Source organism: Silurus meridionalis, chromosome 14 (assembly GCF_014805685.1).
Source record: "Silurus meridionalis isolate SWU-2019-XX chromosome 14, ASM1480568v1, whole genome shotgun sequence".
NCBI classification, from domain to species: Eukaryota; Metazoa; Chordata; class Actinopteri; order Siluriformes; family Siluridae; genus Silurus; species Silurus meridionalis.
This window is the reverse complement of record NC_060897.1, coordinates 8406423-8426533: the sequence shown is the minus strand read 5'-3', so window position 1 is coordinate 8426533 and position 20111 is coordinate 8406423. Positions and strand designations below refer to the sequence as shown.

The 20111-nt window shown below is 41.4% G+C and overlaps 1 protein-coding gene across 6 annotated transcripts in view; it reads left to right on the top strand.

Annotated features, from left to right (window-relative positions):
• LOC124396374 (speckle type BTB/POZ protein) overlaps positions 1-20111 on the top strand; it is a 102537-nt gene that overhangs the window by 40764 nt on the left and 41662 nt on the right. For all 6 annotated transcript variants that reach the window (XM_046865488.1, XM_046865485.1, XM_046865490.1 and 3 more), the window contains 3 exons: positions 9868-10190; positions 11406-11527; positions 11782-11933. In XM_046865488.1, the coding sequence (XP_046721444.1) occupies positions 10113-10190; positions 11406-11527; positions 11782-11933 (352 nt within the window). In that variant the 5' untranslated portion in view covers positions 9868-10112. The remainder of the gene's footprint in view (positions 1-9867; positions 10191-11405; positions 11528-11781; positions 11934-20111) is intronic.

The following is a 20111-nucleotide window of genomic DNA, read 5'->3' as shown; positions in this document are numbered from 1 at the left end:
CCTCAATGATTTTTTTTGTATTCTAACTACTCGAGTTACTCAAGGAATCGTTTCAGCAAAATGCGATTGGGCGGAAAAATATGATGGTATGCCTCTCAATATTGTACAGGCTTTTGGTTCAGACAGACATCAAATCATACAGTTAAAAAAAAAAAAAAAAAAGATCAGACGTTCTTTTCTAGTTCTGTCTCCAAGAACTCTGGCTCTGCCATGTTAATCTGTATTCCATGTGACTCTCAGGACACGCCGCGGTCTACGTAGTGTTGATGCGTCTTATTTACGTAGCAGCAGTGGTGCTGAGAGAACGCGCTCGAGAAACCGCTCAGCGAGGAGAAATCAATCTACAGCTAAAAAATTGGTCACTTTTCAAAATAAAAGTATAGCGCATCTACTAAAATCTTAAAAACGTTGCATCGCGATACAAATATTGACTTCTTTCTGATGCACACTTGTAAATCAATGTGTCACATCGTTACCTTTTATGCGATGCACCGATGCGAATCGTGAATCCTACCATCCTTAACTGTTCTGCATGTTGATGAAATGATGATAAAAGCCACTTGACTTGAGGGACAGGGTTTACACGAGGTCAAGTTTAAAGCTCAAAAAGCTATTTGAGGAAGTTTAAGGTTTTGCAGAAAGAAAAGACGAAATCTCCGTTACAGTCTAAAAGATCAGTCAGAAGTTCAAAACCCAGAGGACCAGAACCTTTTATTCATTTTCATGCTTTTTAGGGGTCCAGGCACATACTGCTGGAACCCCGGTGTTTTTCTTCGGATTTTTCTCTTCCTCATTTTCATTCTTTCCCGAACCGAAATCCGTGGACGAATCGAACGTCACACAGAGATGTGAAATGTGCTCTGTAGGCAATACTCGATCTCTTCCTTTCAAATGAAGGACGGAAATGGGGATGAAGAGGGAAAGGAAGGAAATGAGCTTGAAAGAGGGAAGAATAGAATCTGGATCAATGAAGGACAGGAGTAAGGAAATTGTCAGCGAATGAAGGAAGGAAAAGAGAAAATGCGGGAGAGTGAAAACAAGGAAAGAAGGAAGAAATGTATAGGGAATGAGGAGAATTAAAATGTGGATGAATGAAGGAAGAAAGGGAATATGTGAATGAAGGAAAATGTGAATGAATAAATGAATGATTGACAGAAGGGAATAGTGGATGGGTGAAGGAAAACTAAAAGGAAAGAAAGAAGGAAATGGAGTATATGAGGGATGGACATAAAGGTGTATCCAGGAAAAAACGAGTAAGAGAGAAAGAAAGGAAAACAGAACGATTGTATCAAAAGAACAGATAAAGGAATCTGAGGAGAGGAGCAGAGCAACATTGCAGCAAACCAAGAGTTAAAAACAGTACGAGAGCCAAAATTGAATCCGAGAGAAAGAAACTCATGGGAGAAAAGAAAGGAATCGTACAAAAGGAATGAATGAGTAAACGAGAAAGATGGAGAGAGGATGAAAAATAGGTAACTCGTATGATGTACATACTCTTTGTATTCATTTGCTCTGTCGATAATATATACAAATTTTAGATTCTATTTATTTTTATTGCAATTTATTATTTTCTTTTTTATAATCTAAATCCTATTTTATTCCTTTGTTTTATAAAAATTACTGTACATTTTTACCTTTTTTTTTTAATGCTATCACACGGCCCAGTCGTTAGAAGCATCATTCTGCATGCTGTACAGTGATTTATGTGAGAGATACAATGTGAATGTGAAAAACACACATCCGAAGAAGAAAGGGATGAAGCGTGTAGCTGATGAGCTGCTGATTGAAGGCTGTGCAGCTCGTGTTGGTTTTTTGAAACTCGGCGTTACCTGCTGCTCATTTCCATAGTTCCTATAATCTGATTATTCCCTCTGAGACTCTGACTGTCTGACACTAAAACTTCAATATTGCACGTTCTGGGAAACGTGTCGGTGTGAGGCCAGGTTACTCAAACTCCTGCTTTATTAATTCCTCAGACAGAGAGAGAGAGAGAGGGAGAGGGTTGAGCTTTTTGCCAGACGACTGGATTGAGGTCTCCGTCAACGTCAAATCCATTTCCCTCGTAAGAGCCATTCGAGGAGATGAAGCACAAACACCACGTGCAGCTCAGAGCAGCTGGTGTAATTATATTACACTGGAACGATCTCATCTTACCCGCATTTCCGAAATGACGTTATTTTGTCACGGTAACTTCGATCTTTCCAAAGTCAGCGTCACACACAGACGAGACCTGGGGTGCAGTCAGCATCCCAATTCATCCCAATGGTCCTGTTAGGTTTGAGGTCAGAGCTCTACAGCAGGCCGCTCAAGATCTTCCACTCCAACCCATGTACACCATATCTTCATAGAGCTGGCTTTGTCATCATTTACCCAAAGAAGTTTTTTAACTAATTTAAAACAAATCGCACATAGTAGGCCACTGGTGTCATGGCGAGTACGAGTCAGGAGTTTCTGCCATCATTTATTACTCACTAAATGATCTGCCTCCTGTTGAACTGACGCTGAACTGTATGTTGCCAAAACTGTAAGTGGCAAAACGGAGCATGTGCTCTACCCTGATTGGTGGTTTGCTGTGTGATGAACCTGTTTTTAATCCACTCCTAAATAAAAAGGAACGACTCTTTTTCGAATGAATTTGACTTTGAAATGTAGTAAAGTTAAACCCCCGTATGGAAATGCATCAGATACGCGAAAAAGCTATAGTACCGTAACGAATCCAATTTACTTCCTTACTGCCAGTAATACAAGCGCTTACAGGAACCCACTCGTTTTAAGGACATTAAAGCACAACATGGATGTAGCATAGCGCTGAAACATTCTGGACTGTATCTCGGACTCGATCACTCGTTTGGAATAAAGAGAAAGAAAGAAATCCTCTAAACCCAGCTTTTAAAATTTTTACTCCTCCCATTTCCACTACAGAGCACCAGCTGCTTGCTCAGGGACGTTTTCGAATTGGACACATTTGATCGGTTTCCTTTAAAGAAACATAGGACCGGGCGCTTTTTTAATTAATTAATTAATTCCCCCCCCTCCCCCGTCTACACATGAAGCTTGGAGCCAGTGGGAAAAATCGTGCCGAAGTTGCTGTGCATTTGATGTTTGTTCTTTCAAGTCGACTGCTAAAAGAAACTTTTAGGCCAGAGCCGCCGCCGCGTGTGGGATTCTCGTCCTCCTCCTCCTCCTCCCGTTAATTCATTAATTATTTTGGCAGGCTAGCGTCTGCTTTTAATGAGTTCCTGAAGGGCTAAATCACCTCGCCTGGCAGCTGATTCCTCCTGCTACATCTTTAGATGCTCCAGCATACGAAGACTCCTCTACCTGCACATTTCAGCTCTGCAGTACCGGGCCGCTTCTCAAAAAGCGATGAAAATCATTCAGCCTGGTCGTCATATCAGGACCGATTTTAGAAAAAGCCTGGAGGTAATTTTACACTTGGTCTTTGTGTGACCCTGCTGTAGCTTTTCTGTCTCTTCAGGCAGGTCTAATGCTTTCAGCTTTATGTCTCACCTCACCTAAAGTTTAAGACCTTATATTTTTTCTCTTTGACCTCTCAAATTAAGCCTGCTTAATAATAAACGATAAAAGGACTCTTCATGCACTATAGGCGCAGGCATTTGTAGATGTAGAAGATCTACAGACCATAAGATCATCAGATTGGTTTGTGCTTTTTGACCATCCCATTCCACATTTAGTCCTCGTTTGCCATTTTTAAAACCTCCACTCTTCTGGAAAGGTATTCCACTAGATTGTGGAGATTTGTCCTCATTCAGCTACAAGTGCATCAGTAAAGTCAGGTTCTGGTGTAGGTGAGGTGAGAAGGCCCGGGGTGCAGTCAGCGTTTCGGTTCATCCCAAAGGTGTTCAATAGGAGGTCCGAGCTCTTTAGCAGGTCTCATAAGATCTTCCACTCCAACTAATGTACCGTAATTTCCGGATTTATATAAGCCGCACACACTGAATTTTACAAATATTTTTATTTTTAACATAAATAAGCCGCACCTGTGTATAAGCCGTACACTGAAACTAATGAACTTTACACAGGCCTTACCGAAAGAGAGTGTCTGTTACACGGTGTAACGGGTGAAATATTTTGTGGCTCCTTTAAGAGCAGAGCGGCATTTTGGGAACAGCACGTCACTGCATTCTCACGGTATTACTGCGTGTGTGTGTGAGAGACTGAGGATTGTGTGCTCATTATTTTCTGATGTTAATTTTCTTGCTAAAGTTTCTTTGACTAACCCATAACGCTGTTGCCTAAAAAAAAAAAAAAGCAAGAGTTTTGGAAACCTTTCTGTGCTTATATGATTTCACTTGCAACTGGAGTTAGCGAGCTCTCACTTCACCCAGATTTAACGTGTTACAACGGCTTGTATCTAAACAGTAGCCGACCAAGAAAGTCATTGTTTACTGTCTTCCTCCTTCCTTTCACAACTATTTCTCTCGGGAGTTTATCTTTTGGCATCGTTGTGTGTTTAAAAATCAACACCGGTGAAAGTTTTTCTCCCGGTGCCATGCAGCTCAGAACACAGGTGAGGTGAGTTTTTGTCCGTTTGGAAATTTCATTGGTCTAATGTTATGTCGCTCAGTTTTTTGGCTTTGAAGTTTGTGAAACCGGGAAAAACCCAGGGAAAAATCCATAAATTAGCGATTCATTGTTTAAGCCGCGGGGTTCATAACGTGGGAAAAAAGTAGCGGCTTATAGTCTGAAAAATACGGTAAACCATATCTTCCTGAAATGCTGGACAGTTTTGGGTCTCCTAGTTTAAATAAAGGAAATTTTCATGTTGGCACCTCCAAAGACATACTACAAATAAGCAAACGTTTGGCGGGAAAAGTCGTGTCCCAATTAAACCTTAAGACCATCTTTATGAACTTGAAAATCAGAAGGAGAATCAGTATTTATTAGAGTCTTAACTGTTGGGTTGACAAAAAATGCCTGTTAATAATACCGGTTTGTAGATGTCAGAACAAGTGCCTTTAAACAGATTCCAGTCCCACAAAGGTTTTCTAGCTGCTTCACAGCACAGCACAGCCCGTAGCTAAATTTCCTCTCCTCTGCCATGATTAATATGACGGCAAAGGGAAGTCTACACAAGCTACATTAGCACCAGATCTCTACAGTGTACAAGGAATACAATGTGGCGCAATCTGGGGAAAATCGAATTAAAGTATTTCCCGGATTTGAATTAGTTATAATGTACATCCCCTTGTTTTGTTTTTTCCCCCTAATTTAATTACACCCACTCGCCAGCTGTTCTTTGTCAAACATATCAGGGAGGGTGAAAGTCAATGCCGCGTTCACGGTGACTTGTAAAAGGTCATTTGCGAGTCGTAAGAGCATCATTTCCCTCCATCGGGATGTGCGAAGTGGAAAAAAGAAGCATGTCTCCCAAAAAAAAAGGGTCTTTTATTTAGCTTTTTGTTGAAACACAGGGGATCGTTATTACACTCGGAGGAGTGCGCCGTCTACCCTCTTCTGCATACATGTTCTCACTGCCACTTTGATTAGCAGGGATGAAAGAATAAGGCTGCATTCTTACTGCAAACCGGGCAGCTTTTATTTTAATAGTGATTTTTTTTATTTATTTATTTTTTTCTGTCGGTTGCTGGTCTTCAAGCGATACAAATTCTCAGGTCAGAGTTTACCTAACATGAACTTCTGAACTTCACACCGAGCTTCCGTTTCTGGTGCGCGGCGTTTGCATGCATTTGAATGGAATCGGTGTAACAAAAAAAAATGTATTGTGACCTCGGCTTTACTCTCTTCCTCCCACCTAGAGAACACAGGTAATTTTGTGTTCATAGCTCCAGGCTGTGGATAGCAGGTCACTCAAGATCTTCTGCTCTAACCCATTTAAAGCATATCTTCATGTCATGCTGGAGCAGGTTTGGGTCTCCTCACCCAAGTGATGGGAAAATGTAATGCTATTTTTAAACCAGACACGTCTTGTATAATTGTGTGCGTCCAGCCTTGTGGAATCAGGGGGCCGAACTCAATACAGTAAATTGGCAAAAGTTTTCGGACACCTAATAATTTTGTATATATGATGTATTTTAGAAAAGTGTATTGGCACGCGTTTTGTGATCTCGTCCAGCTGTAGCTCTGAGCACTTTGTTACGGTACCTGTCGTACCTGGATGTTTTATTGATGCGGCGTCCTTCTTGCGCTCAGAGCCTCACTACAGAAGATTGAAGTAGCTAGGCTGAGTAAACAGCCGAGTAAACATTTGCACACAAGTAAACACAAACACAAAACTGAATGTAGGACACAAACCGCATCGAGGCAGATTGATACACTGTTCGAAGATGCTCAGTGTTTTTTTTTTTTTTTTGGGCCTGGTGTTATACATGGTGTGTGTGTATAGAGCTAATTGTAAGTAAATATAGGAAGTGCAGTGTGATCAGTTTGACATTCTTATAAACAGCGAATTCTGTCACCATGGTAATGTGGGGTGCTTAATTTGATTTGCCGTGTTGTGCACCACACTCGCATGCATATACGTTTATACACGTGTGAGTAAGGAGAATTAAGGGAGTATGGAAATCAGCCTAATGTGTGCATTTAAATAGTTTTGCATAAAGCAAAAGTGTGTCTACTTGTGTGTGTGTGTGTGTGTGTGTGTGTGTGTGTGTGTTTTATATTTTTATATATATATGTTCATATTTTTTTGCCAACATACAATATATGCATATACATACATACATTATATATACAGTACATATCAAATGTTGCCAAAAGTTTGCGGAAACCTGGTCATAAGTATAGTATGTGTTTTTTTTTTTTTTTTTTTTAAGTTCACATTTAATACATTTTGATTCAATAAACTTAAACACACCAAAAAAAAAGAAAAAACTTAGCACCTAAAACCGTCAAAAATGAATTTACAGAATTAAATCAGAACAGAATAAACTTTTACAGAAAATCCCAGACGTTGTTCGGTATTCAAATCCCTGCCGCCAAGATGCTCCTGTGTCACTGATCAGGGAAAGTACAACTGAAATCCGTCACAGGGGGGTTGGATTTATTCACACACACACGTTACTTTTTATTACAAGCTTCTTTCTTTTCACATTTTTATTTACAGCATTATCATAATCGAATGTATTTTAACATATTGGGAGAAAACCGGTAGTTGTATGTAAAAATCAGACATCGAGCACCCCCACATAACCAAAATGGCATGAGCCTCGTTTCATAACACCTCTTTGAAGATTTGAATGTGAGCTTGGTAGTGCAATCAGACTCCTTCTAATCAAAGCATCAAATCACCCTATATATATATATATATATATATAAGGCTGCACGATTTGGGGAAAAATGTATGTTGCGTTTAATGTGGTCAATATTGCGATTGCTTGATTGGTTATTAAGGTTTTCAAAATGAATACTTTTGTACATAATGAAATATTTGCATGAATGTACACTTTTTTCTCAAAAGTACAGCTGAGTTAAATAAAACAATAAATAAAAACATATTAATTCTCACAAAAGATAAGCTCTTCCGCTGCCCGTTTAAATGATTGATTTGTGTGGGAAATCCACGAGTGTGTGTGGGCTACGCATTGGAGTGGAGGAAATATGTGTGTTACTGTGGGTGGGTGTGTCCCGGCGTGAGTAAAAGGACGGCAGCGGGGCAAAAGTAAGTGAAAGCTCAGTCTGTTCAACCGTCGCTCGCCGTCTCTTTCTTCCATCCCGGAACCAGTGAGATCTGTTACAGATTCTTCAGATTGCCACGTGATGTAGCAACTTTAATTTAGAAAATCTGGCACAGTTTCTCTCTCTGTACAGTGCTGGTGATCCTAAAGCTAAAATATCGCCATATAACAGAGGTAGCATGTTTATCCCCCTCCCCTGTCGGTCTGCTCGGCATCCATATTCACCTGGTCTTCATGCTGCACATCAGAAATTCACGTGACCACACACACCACACGTGCACTGCCTAAACTGAGACTTTCTGTTCTTTTTGTTTTTTGTTTTGTTAGTGGCCTGGAATAAATATATACAGAAATTATGTTCACACATGCGCTTAAATATATTCTATTTCATAATTGATTATTTGCTATCATATAATCGCACAAGCTGACTTCGCGATTGCAATACGATTCATCGTGCAGCACTACATGTGTGTATAAATACATACATATATATATATATATATATATATATATATATATATATATATATATATAATATACACACAAAACTATATATATATATATATATATATATATATATATATATATATATATATATATATATATATATATATATATATATATGCACAGACAAAGCTCCTAATAGGGTATGTGCATCCTCTTTGTCTTGCAGATAATCATCCATTAATCACCTTCTCTGCCAGCTGTGTGTGTTTGTGTGAGAGAGAGAGAGAGAGAGAGAGAGAGAGAGAGATGACTGAAGTGTTTGATGATGTCCGATGAAAAAGGCTTTCCATTAGCAGACTTTACTTTCTCTCTGCAGCCTTGACATGCTTCCGGCTCGGACTCTAATCCTTTTTGTCGTCAGTTTGAACAGTGTGTGTGTGTGTGTGTGTGTGTGTGTGTGTGTGTGTGTGTTACCTCAGATCTACTGTCACCAGGGCCTATTTACAGAGTTGAGAGATTGTTAGCTGCTTTGTGAACATTATTATGTTGCCACCAAGCGAGGCTCCTGTTGATTAGTTGACAGTTGCAATAGACATGATACAAATACCACTGAAAATGAAGTTGAGAAAATAGACAGCAGGAGACAGATGACTACATGCGCACGCACGCGCACACACACACACACACACACACACACACACATTAATTGCCAGGAAGTCTAAGGTAATTTAAATTGCAAATAGGCACCAACTTGCCTCCTAACTTGAACGATTAATATTTTATTGTTTTACTGAGTGAAAATGCCATCAGTGCTTCTTTTTTATTTCTTTTTTTTCCCCTCGACTCCAAATAGGACACCAATCTGAGCAAGCTGGTTGATAGCTTTTTAATACTGAAAAGTGAAAGTTCTGTCTAAGTTTGAGTTTAACTTGATATCCATGACTATTAAGATATGCAAATAAAAATGTCGAGTTACTCAGTAATCCTTATTCTTCGCCTTTAAAAACTTTCATTGTTGACCTTTCTTTTCTCTTTCTACTGTAATCTTTTTTTCATTTTCCTCTTGCCTGCTTATTTCCCTCAGCCTCTGTATTACTTCCTGCACTTTCTCTCCTCCTTTCACCGCTTAATCATCCCATTCCCCATCAACGCCCCTTCTCGGTGTCTCTTCCTCCTCTCTTGATCACCTTCTCAACTTCTTTTTCTCAAAATTGCTCAATAATTCTTTTTTTAAAACTTCCTACCGGGCCATGATCCAGCCGTTCTATAGGACGCTAATTAAAAAGGAAGAAAGGCGCAGAGGGTGTCTCGCTCGTCTGCTCGCCGGAGGAGGAGGGACACGCAGGTGAAGGAGAGGATGAGGGAGCTCTGGAAAGTAAAAGATGAGATGGCTTCAGTTTTTTTTTTTTTCTGGAGTGTGCTAGTATGTGTTTTGCGGGTTCTTTGCGTCGTGCTTGAATCGGTTTATGACAGGAGTGCTAATTGGGTGTTGGGTGTATATGGAAGATCAGAAAGTAAAAAGTAAATGTTTGAAAGGTCAGGAAGAGTCAGATCAGTGCTGCTGTGTGATGGGTTTAGTGCAGCTACAGTCTCACAGTGCATATTAAATGCTTTCTTCATTGTTATTGATGGTTATTGCAGATTTGGGTGCTTTATTCTTCTGACAAATGGATACTTAATATTTATGCTAGTGAATATCAAATCTCTGTGACCTAATCTCTCTCTCTCTCTCTCTCTCTCTCTCTCTCTCTCTCTCTCTCAGGTTCTTTAGCTGCAAAGGAAGTTCTCTGTCCCTGTTCCATCGCTGTTATTTTGGGTGCCTCTGTACCCCAGTGTGCACTTACCACTATCAACAGCTGAGGTGTTGCAGCTTGGCACGTGTGTGAGACTGTGAGGAAGACCCTCTTACTCTGAGAAAGAGAGAGAGTCTAGGGGTGTGGGTGTGGGTCTCTCCCCTCCTTGCTAGTTGTCGTGCCCCTCCTCACCCCCACACACTTAAAGCTGGCGATGTCCAGGGTCCCAAGTCCGCCCCCTCCTGCTGAGATGACCAGCGGCCCTGTGGCCGAGAGCTGGTGTTACACACAGGTGAGTGTGTTTGTGTGTGAGGGTGTGAATGTTCGTGCATGTGTGCGAGTAAAGGGGAATTCAGTTTGTATGTAAATGTGCATGATGTGTGTGTGTTTAAATAGTTTGCATTCAGTACTTAGTACGTAAAGCAATAAGTGTGTAGACATTGTAGTGTGATTTCATTAATAGATTGCTATTAGTGAGATGTGTGATTTTGCCTATTTAGCCATCCAGCCAGTCATTTATTCATTGATCCTTCAGTCCACTTAATCATCCATCCATCCAGCCATCCATCCAACCATCCATGCACTTGTTTTTTATCCATCTTTTCATCAATTTTCCAGAGTGCCTATTAAGACAGCCAGCCAGCCAGCCATATATACAGTCATCTTTCCATCTAGTTACCCTTTCATTCAACCACTCATCCATCCTTCTGTTCATTCACTGCCCTTTCTCCTTCACTCATTTTTTCATCCATCTTTCATCTATCAATGCATATATTAAGACAGCCAGTCATCCTTCCATCCACTTGCCTTTTTATTTAACTATAATCGCCTTATTAAACCAACCACCCATTCGTCAATCCTCACATCAACTCATCCATCCATCCATCCGTTCATAAATGTATCAGTGCATCCACAACCAGTCATTTATCCATTGAGCCTTTTGTCCACTTACTCTTCTATTCAAACATACATCATTCACTCATTAAACCATCCACCCATCCATCCACCAATCCACCCATCTTTCTCTCATTCTCACTCACTCATTTTTTAATCTAACTTTCATCTATTAATGCATAACTTAAGACAGCCAGCCATCCTTTCATCCACTTACCCACCCATCCAACCATCCATAATCCATTAATTAAATCACTCACACATCAATTCACACCTCCACCCATTCATCCAACCCGCCATAAAACACAAGCCATCAGGGGCACAATTTAAAGAGATTTCCATCCCTAATATTCACCCCAGAGTTTGAGCTCAGGATAAACTTTAAAATACACATTACACACCAGCCTCATACACAAGATCTAAGAAGTCTGTACACCACCCTCTCTGTTTTTTTTTTCCCTCTCAAATAACCATTTCACCCCCTTTTTCCTCTCCTCCTCCTGTTTGTTTCTATGGAGATGATGTGGCTGTTTTTTGAAGTCCTGGACACTATTTACTTATATCTCAAAGAAAGGAAACAAGAAATGCATGTGTGTTTGTGTGTGTGATTCAGATCAAAGTAGTGAAGTTCTCCTACATGTGGACCATCAACAATTTCAGCTTCTGTCGGGAGGAGATGGGCGAGGTCATCAAAAGCTCCACCTTCTCTTCGGGAGCAAACGACAAACTCAAATGGTACACAAATTCAGCCGTTTGTACACAATGCCGTTTTATACACTTATCTGGTTTGAACCGGATCTTCAAGGCTCGATTAGTAATTGTATGTATTCAAGTGATCCGTATTGTTAGAAGAAAGCGCAGAAAGTCACAAGGCATTAAATCAAGTTTGGTCAGAACCTCGTGTTCCTTGCAGGTGTGATCGGAGCCGAATTGGCTGTAAATTTCGATTGTAGATGAGGTATGAATTTTAATGCTCTGTTCTCGTCCAGGTGTTTGCGGGTGAATCCGAAAGGGTTGGATGAGGAGAGTAAGGATTACCTGTCCCTCTATTTGCTCCTGGTAAGCTGTCCCAAGAGCGAAGTGCGTGCAAAGTTCAAGTTCTCCATCCTCAACGCTAAGGGCGAGGAAACGAAAGCCATGGGTGAGTCTGCACACAAAGTAGATGCTCCTCATTTTATGTTTACTTTCGGGATTTGAACTCGCGTCCTTCTGATCCAAAGTCCAACTGCCACTAAGCTATAGAGTTCGAACCGATTGACATTACAAAATAAAACAAAAATAAAAAAAACAGTACTGAATCATGCGCTAAATTATAAATGAATACTATCTAAGTAAATCTCTAATTAATAAATCATAAACAATAAATAGAATATAGTGCTCTCCGTGCAGCGCGCAGTCTCGCATGTAAAAACGGCAAGTAGCGTCAGTGATTTGCCTCTAGAGGCCGTTCTGGTAATATTAGCGTATAAGAAGCCGGAACACACATTTGTATAGATTTTTCTATAGTTCCAGCAATCAACTTTTGGGGCCAATTAATTGGCGAAACACAAAAATCAGTCGACCTCTACTAAGCTCCCGCTTCCCCTCGTTCACTAATGTAGGTGGAAACTGAAACTAAATATTGCGATCAGATATGTGACGTCTACTGATGTCGTCGCTTCTTCTATTGTGCCAACAGTCTCACTGTACACTGAATGCAAAAACTATTGGGACACCTGACTTCTCCAGCAACATGTGCTTTTTTTTCCTCAAGCTGTTGGAGGCACTAAATTGTACAGGACAATTGTTCTTTCGGCTGCTCCCTCTAGGGGTCTTCACAGAGGGACATCCGTTTTCTTACCGCCCTGTACTGTATGTGTGCATTTTTTCAAATCAACCACCTGCATGTCTTCCCTCACCACATCCATAAACCTCCTCGTCGGTCTTCCTTCCAAACACAGACTAGTGGAGTGATATGGGAAATAGAAGCTTTTCGGATGCCTGTCGTGTTAATTTGTAACAGTGGCACACATTTCTGTTTAGAACCGTTTTTATTCAAATGGATTGGGTATGAGTCTTTCGTCTGAGCGCGTTTCTATAACAAATACAGAAAAGGTGTTTGGTGTTTATTTGTATTTTATATGGAGGCTTTGGGGACACCCTGCAAATATAGTGTTGGTGCTTGGATATTCATTTTTTATTGATTAGCTCTGAAACTACGAATGGAAAACCTAACCGAGTAACAAGCAGTTTTAACCACTTGTAACTTTCTTTGCCTAGCGAGCAAACTTTCACTAATCACGACGAGCCTCGCCGCGAATCGAGAAGTTGTTAGGGAAAGAACGAGCTCCTCCGCGGTGATGGGAAGTGGAGGTGCGAGCTTTATTCACCGACTTCTCTCCCTGAAGCACGTCGAGCAGCGTCGAGAGAAAAGACCCAAAGCTGAGGAGAGGTCGAGGCGCCTCGTATTTCATTTTTCCAAATTCTTTCATTTTCTGCACTTTAATGGGCGTCCCTCCTCGATCGCGCCATCCAGGGCCCCCTCTGTTCTCTCCATCCCTGACATTCTTCAGCACTCCCGGGGGAGATGCGGGCACCGGCGGAGCCCCTCGCTGGAGAAAATGAAGCCCCTGACTGCTCTTCGGGGAGAGTTTTTAAAAGGAGGACACACTCTCAAGAAGAAGGAAAAAAATGGCTGCAGAAATCGCTCCATCGGTTCTGGATCATTTAGAATCCAATTTAATCCTGGCCTCATCGAGAGTGGGCGGGGGTGTGGGTGGGGGGTGTAGAGGAGAAAGAGACAACGAGAGAGGAAGAGAGGGAGGCGGGAAGAAAAAAGCGAGCGAAATAAAAACAAAGTAAAGTGCTTTAATTAAGAGGGCTGCGAGTCAGCAGAGGCACACTACATTACGAGTGCTGTTTATGGAGCCTGTCTGTGTGGGTGTGTGTTTAGTCTGCGAGCGGGATAATAGGAGAGGGCTGACGAAACAAGTGCAGCTCCCTTTTTGTACCATTTTCTCTCGATTACACCGCATCATAAACAGACCGAGAGACTAGCAGCTAAATGCTGAGTAAGAGAGTCGAATCACTGACTCGTATCCTCGCACATCCAAGTGATTTTTATTTATTTATTTTTCTTCCCTCTTGAAACTCGCTGTCGCAGTTGAGCACATCCGCATCGTTACGGTCCTTCCCGGATAATGCAAGGCGCCGATGAACTTGTAGCCATGCTTGAGCTCATTTGTGCTCACGGTTGATGAAGAGATCGGAGAGTGAACTGGAGGACGGATCGGTTTCGCTACGGGGCTGGAGGTATTTCGAGGCCCCGTCTGTGTATTGATTGTTCAGCCGAACCTGTTAGAGCATCGCTGCGTGTGATTTAGTACCAATCTGTCCTGATAAAGCAATAAAGCAAGTGGATCGGTGCTTTAGCATGAATATTTATCCACACACACGCGAAGCTTATTCATGTACCTCACGTTATTCACGCTTCGCCCTGTGGAGTGCTCACATCTTACCGAAGGAAATAAAAGATTTCCTCCCATGGAACCCCCCCTCCCCCCCTTTGATTTGTTATTAATAACCGAGAGCTGAGTACCACCTGATGCCCGATCCCTGATAATGACATGCACCTGCTGTCTGCAAACTTCTCTCAAAGATATTGCACCATGACGACACCTCATTTTATTATATTTTACTCTTCAGTTCTAACTCTCATTTCACTCTTCCTCACTGAGTCACACACCTCCATTCTGTTTTTTTCTTTTCTTTTTTCTGCACAAGCGTGGGTGTATGGTGTGCTCCTGAATGGGTTTTTCTTTTTCAGGAAGGAAGCACCAGGGAATCATTGTTGCTCATGATGTCACTCCAAGCAGGTTACTATATGTATTATTACCTTTTTATGATATATTAAGACACATATAAAAACCCAAACAAACACAAAAACACTCAGCAGGCCTGGGCTGCACACTGGAGCTATTACTTACATGCTGGGTGTGGACTAGCTGATACATTTGGTTACCTCTGGGGTATTTGCCAATCTGTTCCCAAGATAGCGCTTCTAGAATGGAGACCATTGATTATTGAGCATTCGTTGTCACTTGGTGTCTAGTGTGTCCTCCTCATTTGGGAGTCATGTACCAAAAGAAAGTAGACCCTATTTGAATTCTCTGGTTTTAGGTATCTGGATTTCATCTACCACTTATCAGGTTGAATGCAACCTCAGATGAACACCATCACATGACACATTACACCATATCATTTATTTTATAAAGTCGTTCATAAGAATTAAGATGCTGAATAAGCATCCAGGTGCTGCTCGTTAAACGCTCTTGGTTAACTGATTTTTCACAAAGATATCAGCAGTGACCTTAGAGAAGCGATTCTTTACTGCTCATCAGTCTGAAAAGGGTTATAAGGCCATTTCCAAATAATTTTAATTTACTCGTTCTATAGAGGAGGAATATTATTCAAAAACAAAACATTTAAGATTTTTCCAGAAATTGAAAAATACAAAGAGTTGCATTTCAGACTCTACAGACCTCAATTAGAAGGTTATGTGAAAGTTTGTTAAAGCCTAACCCTAACCCTAAGCAAGATGTTGGAGGCACACACTTGAGTAGGAGGTAAGCATTGCAAAATCTTGCTCAGTGTCAATCTTCAGTCCTGTAGCCTCGGATTCCTGTTCCTGGCTAAAACACGTGGAAACGGATGTGGTTTTTCCGTTGAGATGCTGGTTACGTAATTTGAGTTTATTTGGATGCATTTTAGGACTATGCATCAAATTCTTGAAAAGCAGAAGGTTTCTGTTTAGTTCTGTGATTTTTGGACTCAAACAAACCGGCGTTAGTCCACATTTGGCCGGATTACGAACGCCGGACTTCTCTTTCGCTCTTCTGTTCCCGTTTGCTCTTTTAAACGGGATTTTGTATGCGTCCAGGGCTCTGCTGCCCGGGGTTGGCACGTTTGGACTCCGGCTGCATTTCAGGGTTTGGAAGCGTGTTCTCTGTTTTGGCAGGTTTGTTCACAATGGCACTCGGCCACACTGCCTTTAACCTCTCAGGAAGCCCAATGCCTCCACACACTGCCAATACATGACTGCTGGCAATGAACGCCTATTATTTCCAGCCTTTTATAGAACTGTACAGATGGACTGCTCCGGATAATACCATTAGTGAATATCATTAGAGCTGGATTTTTATACTCGTAAGACTCGTTTGAATTTGCGTTTGAAACGTATTTATTCGCGGTTGAGTTTCCCAAAAGCGGTGCAGTACTGCGATCATTGTTAAACGGTCAGACTGAACACGTTCGTAACATTTACAATGCTTTTGGGAAATAAGGCAGGGATCGGCATTCCTGCCGTTTTTGGAAGCCAAGGAACGTTCCCGAGTTCAGCCAGTCATGTCAACTATGAATATTCGATCAGCGTGCATTTTATTTTTGGTTCGGGTTGTTGGCGTGTCATGGTTTCACAGTTAGTCACGGTGAACGATCAGACGGCTGCCTTACCCTTTATTTATGTGCAATTATAAATGATCACTTGGCATCACAGCCGCTCCTCGATAGTGAACATTGACATTGTAACAGATTCTGTATTATGAGAATGTGATCATTCTGGAAGAATTTCAGTCCCGCCCAAATCCTTCATGCCAGTCATTTGAACGGAACAGCCCTGGAAAGTTGAATCTGTACTTCTATACAATCAAATATCTCTTCAGAACAAGTTAAAATATCCTAAATAAATATGGTTCCCTTAAGTTCTCCCTTTACATTTCTACTTGACTAAAGGTACAAAAGTACTCGAGGTAGCATTAGATTTTTCTTCACTTGAACTAGGAATCCCAAACTTGTTCCAGCATGACAGTACTCCTGCACACAAAAGCCAGCTTCATTAAGATGGAATAGATTTTGAGTGGTCTGCTATAAAACTTGACCTCAACCCTCTTGAATGAATTGGAGTGCTGAGTGCACCTATTTCATGATTTTACCAAACCCATGACCACTTTTGATAGATACTGACCACTGCAGACCAGGAACATCCCACAAGAGCTGCAGTTTTTGAGTTTGGGGATCCCTGCTCAGGTGTATTTATATGTTCCAGTCCACAAATACCACTCGGGTGCTTGTTCAGTCGCTCATCATCTCAACACTGCACTCCTGCTTGCCTGCAGAGATGAAATCGGACCGTTAACCCGTCTATCTCACAGCAATCGTCTCACCCCGCACTGCACCATGCTCCCTCCGATTCTCACCCACTCCTAGACTCGGCCCACACGTTGTTAGCAAGATCCTTCTCACAGATCTGTTTTGCTGTATGTTATTGAAAAGACACTTAACGCAAATGATTAACAGTTCGGTTCATTAATAGGAAGCTGATCAATCGATTAATTTTTATTGAATCGCAAACTTTGTCATTAATCCCTATGCAGCTCCAGACGTGATTTTGAAAGAAATCCATCCGTCTCTTTTCTAAACACTCTGACTGTAAATCAAGGTTTTCTAATCAGAAGACCAGGACAGAGTGCAGATGTTATTGTTATCCAGCTTTTCTTCACTGCCGGCCCTGTCAAGGCTCTAACAATTGCACGACTATATTTGCGCCTCGTCGCATCGAACGTTCGGCCAATACGGAGATTTACTCTCGGTTCATAGAGTCGGAATTATCGGCGAATGTTTATTGTATAAGATCGTATTGACGTCTCCTGAGAGGACGTCGATATCCACAAGCGTTTGTGCTGACACTTCACTACAGTGCCGGCTGTTGAATGAAGATGAGATAGTGTTTCTTTTGCTTTGCCAGTATATTATAATGATCTCTCTCTCTCTCTCTCTCTCTCTCTCTCTCTCTCTCTCTCTCTCTCTCTCTCTCTCTCTCTCTCCGTACTCCGATCAGGATTCTAATGAAAAGGGATCGACTTTTTGCCTCATATGCACTTACTCTATATTTCACTCACATGTACACCAGGCCTTTATTTTGTTTTATTATTATTGTAAGCCCTTTTGACCCGTCGACCTTTCGAATTGTGTGCGCGACCTTTGACATTTGAGAGGAATTTTGTCCCCCTCTCTATAACCCTGTTCCAGTTCAATGGACTGTCGGCCCACAAAGCCCAGAGATGGGAGCTGATTATGAATGTTTTAACACAGAGCACCTTCCACATCTATACTCTCTCTCTCTCTCTCTCTCTCTCTCTCTCTCTCTCTCTCTCTCTCTCTCTCTCTCTCTCTCTCAATCCTGATTTATGCTGCTGTAAAAACATCTGAAATCAATTTTGAAAGTTTTTGCATGGTTTTTATGAAGACTTGACTTGCTGTCTAATTTAACACCTAGTAAAGCAGCTTCGAACGACCAGGTTCAGACCGAATGAGTTACACGAATTGTTTGAAATGACGTTATGGCTTTAATACACAAGACGTTACCTTGAATTTGACATTTCCCGAATTAGAGTGGTGCACGGGAAAAAAAAGTCGTCACTCGGCGCATTTGGTTATCTTTGTAAAGCAGTTCTTCTCAGTAAGACGAGCGTTTCAATACATCATATGTATCTAATGGGAAGTGGTAGCTTAGTGGTTAAAGCAATGGACTTATGGATCCGAATGTTGCGAGTTCAAATCCTAGCCATATAATTCCATATCTTTTTTTTTTTTTGCCTGTTTTGTTGGTTAGCGCCCACATGACGTCACTCAGCATCAATACATTAGTTATAATCGTTATTTGGCATGTAGTATGTTATTAATGAGTTGCACAATACAATGACATTTATTTACACATGTACAAGTGTTTTTTTCTTCTTCTTCTTTCGGCTGCTCCCATTAGGGGTCCCCACAGTGGATCATCCGTCTCCATACCCCTCTGTCCTCTACATCTGCCTCTTTCAACCCAACTGCCTGCATGTCTTCCCTCATCACATCCATAAACCTCCTCCTTGGTCTTCCTCTTTTCCTCCTTCCTGGTGGCTCCATCCTCAGCATTCTCCTACTGATATACCCCATGTCCCTCCTCTGCACATGTCCAAACCATCTCAATCTCGCCTCCCCCACCTTGTCTCCAAAACATCCTACATGCACTGTCCCCCTAATAAACCCATTTCTAATTCTGTCCATCGTCTTCACTTCCAACGAAAACCTCAACATCTTCAGCTCTGCTACCTCCAGCTCCACCTCCTGTCTTTTACTCAATGCCACTGTCTCTAAACCATACAACATCGCAGGTCTCACCACAGTCCTATAAACTTTCCCTTTCATTCTCACAGATACTCTTCTATGACAAATCACTCCTGCTATCACTCTTCTTCACCCACTCCACCCTGCGACTGCTAATATAGCAACCAGCCAGAAGTTGTTTCTAACCATTTGCTCATTGTTCCTTCATACAAAGCTGCATTTGTTTTTGCCAAATGTATGTGGACACCTGAACAGCTCACCACATTGGCTTGGCGAACATCATTGTCCCAAACCGTGCCCATTAATATGGAGTAATAGACCCCCTTTTTCTGTTAAAACAGCCTCCATTCTTCTGGGAAGGTAGGATTTAGAGCACATATATGGAGATTTGTGTTCATTCAGTCACGAGATTTAACGAGGACAGTACTGATGGTGGCATGAGGATGTTGGCCTGGTCTGCGGTCAACATTTCAGTTCATCCTAAAGGAGTTCAGTAGAGTTAAGTTGAGGGCTCTGTGCAGGACACTTGAGAAGTCTTGATGAGCCATGAAGCTCACTTTGTGCGGGAACAGTTTAGTTGTGTTGGTTTTTAGCGACGTGGTGATTGTAAAGCTGATCTTAGGTTAGGATTTTCTATACACAGGGTCTCTGCAGTCTCTAAATCTTAAATTGAAAAAATCTAATTTTTAGGCATCAAGTAATAAATCCTCTGTTCTAAGTCTTCAATCATTTTAAACGGGTCTTCATTTTTTATTTATTTTTTGTTAGTTTCCGTGGTGGTGTTCTTTCTTTCGCTAGTTAAATATATTTTGACTACGAAATCTCAGAGGTCCAGATCTCACTGTCTTCTGTAGCTGGTTATGGCTGTGGCTGTTGTGAAAGTCTTTGAGGAATAATAAGTATAAGGCACACTCGGAGCTCCTACTGATTAATGCCCCACTACACTCACATGCCGGTGCAAGTCAATCACTTTCGAGTTGTTCGTTCTGTTTAGTTCTTTGACAGCATCTGTTGCAAGAAAGTTCATCCAGCATGTCTTTCCAAAAGCTTTATTTTAGATGGACACGTGCTTGGATTTCTTGTTCGTGACTCATTCTTTCTTGTTACTCCAAATTGACCGTGTCACAGAGCGGCTTTCTGGTCCAGATTCTCAGTTCGTCTGCAATCTGTGATG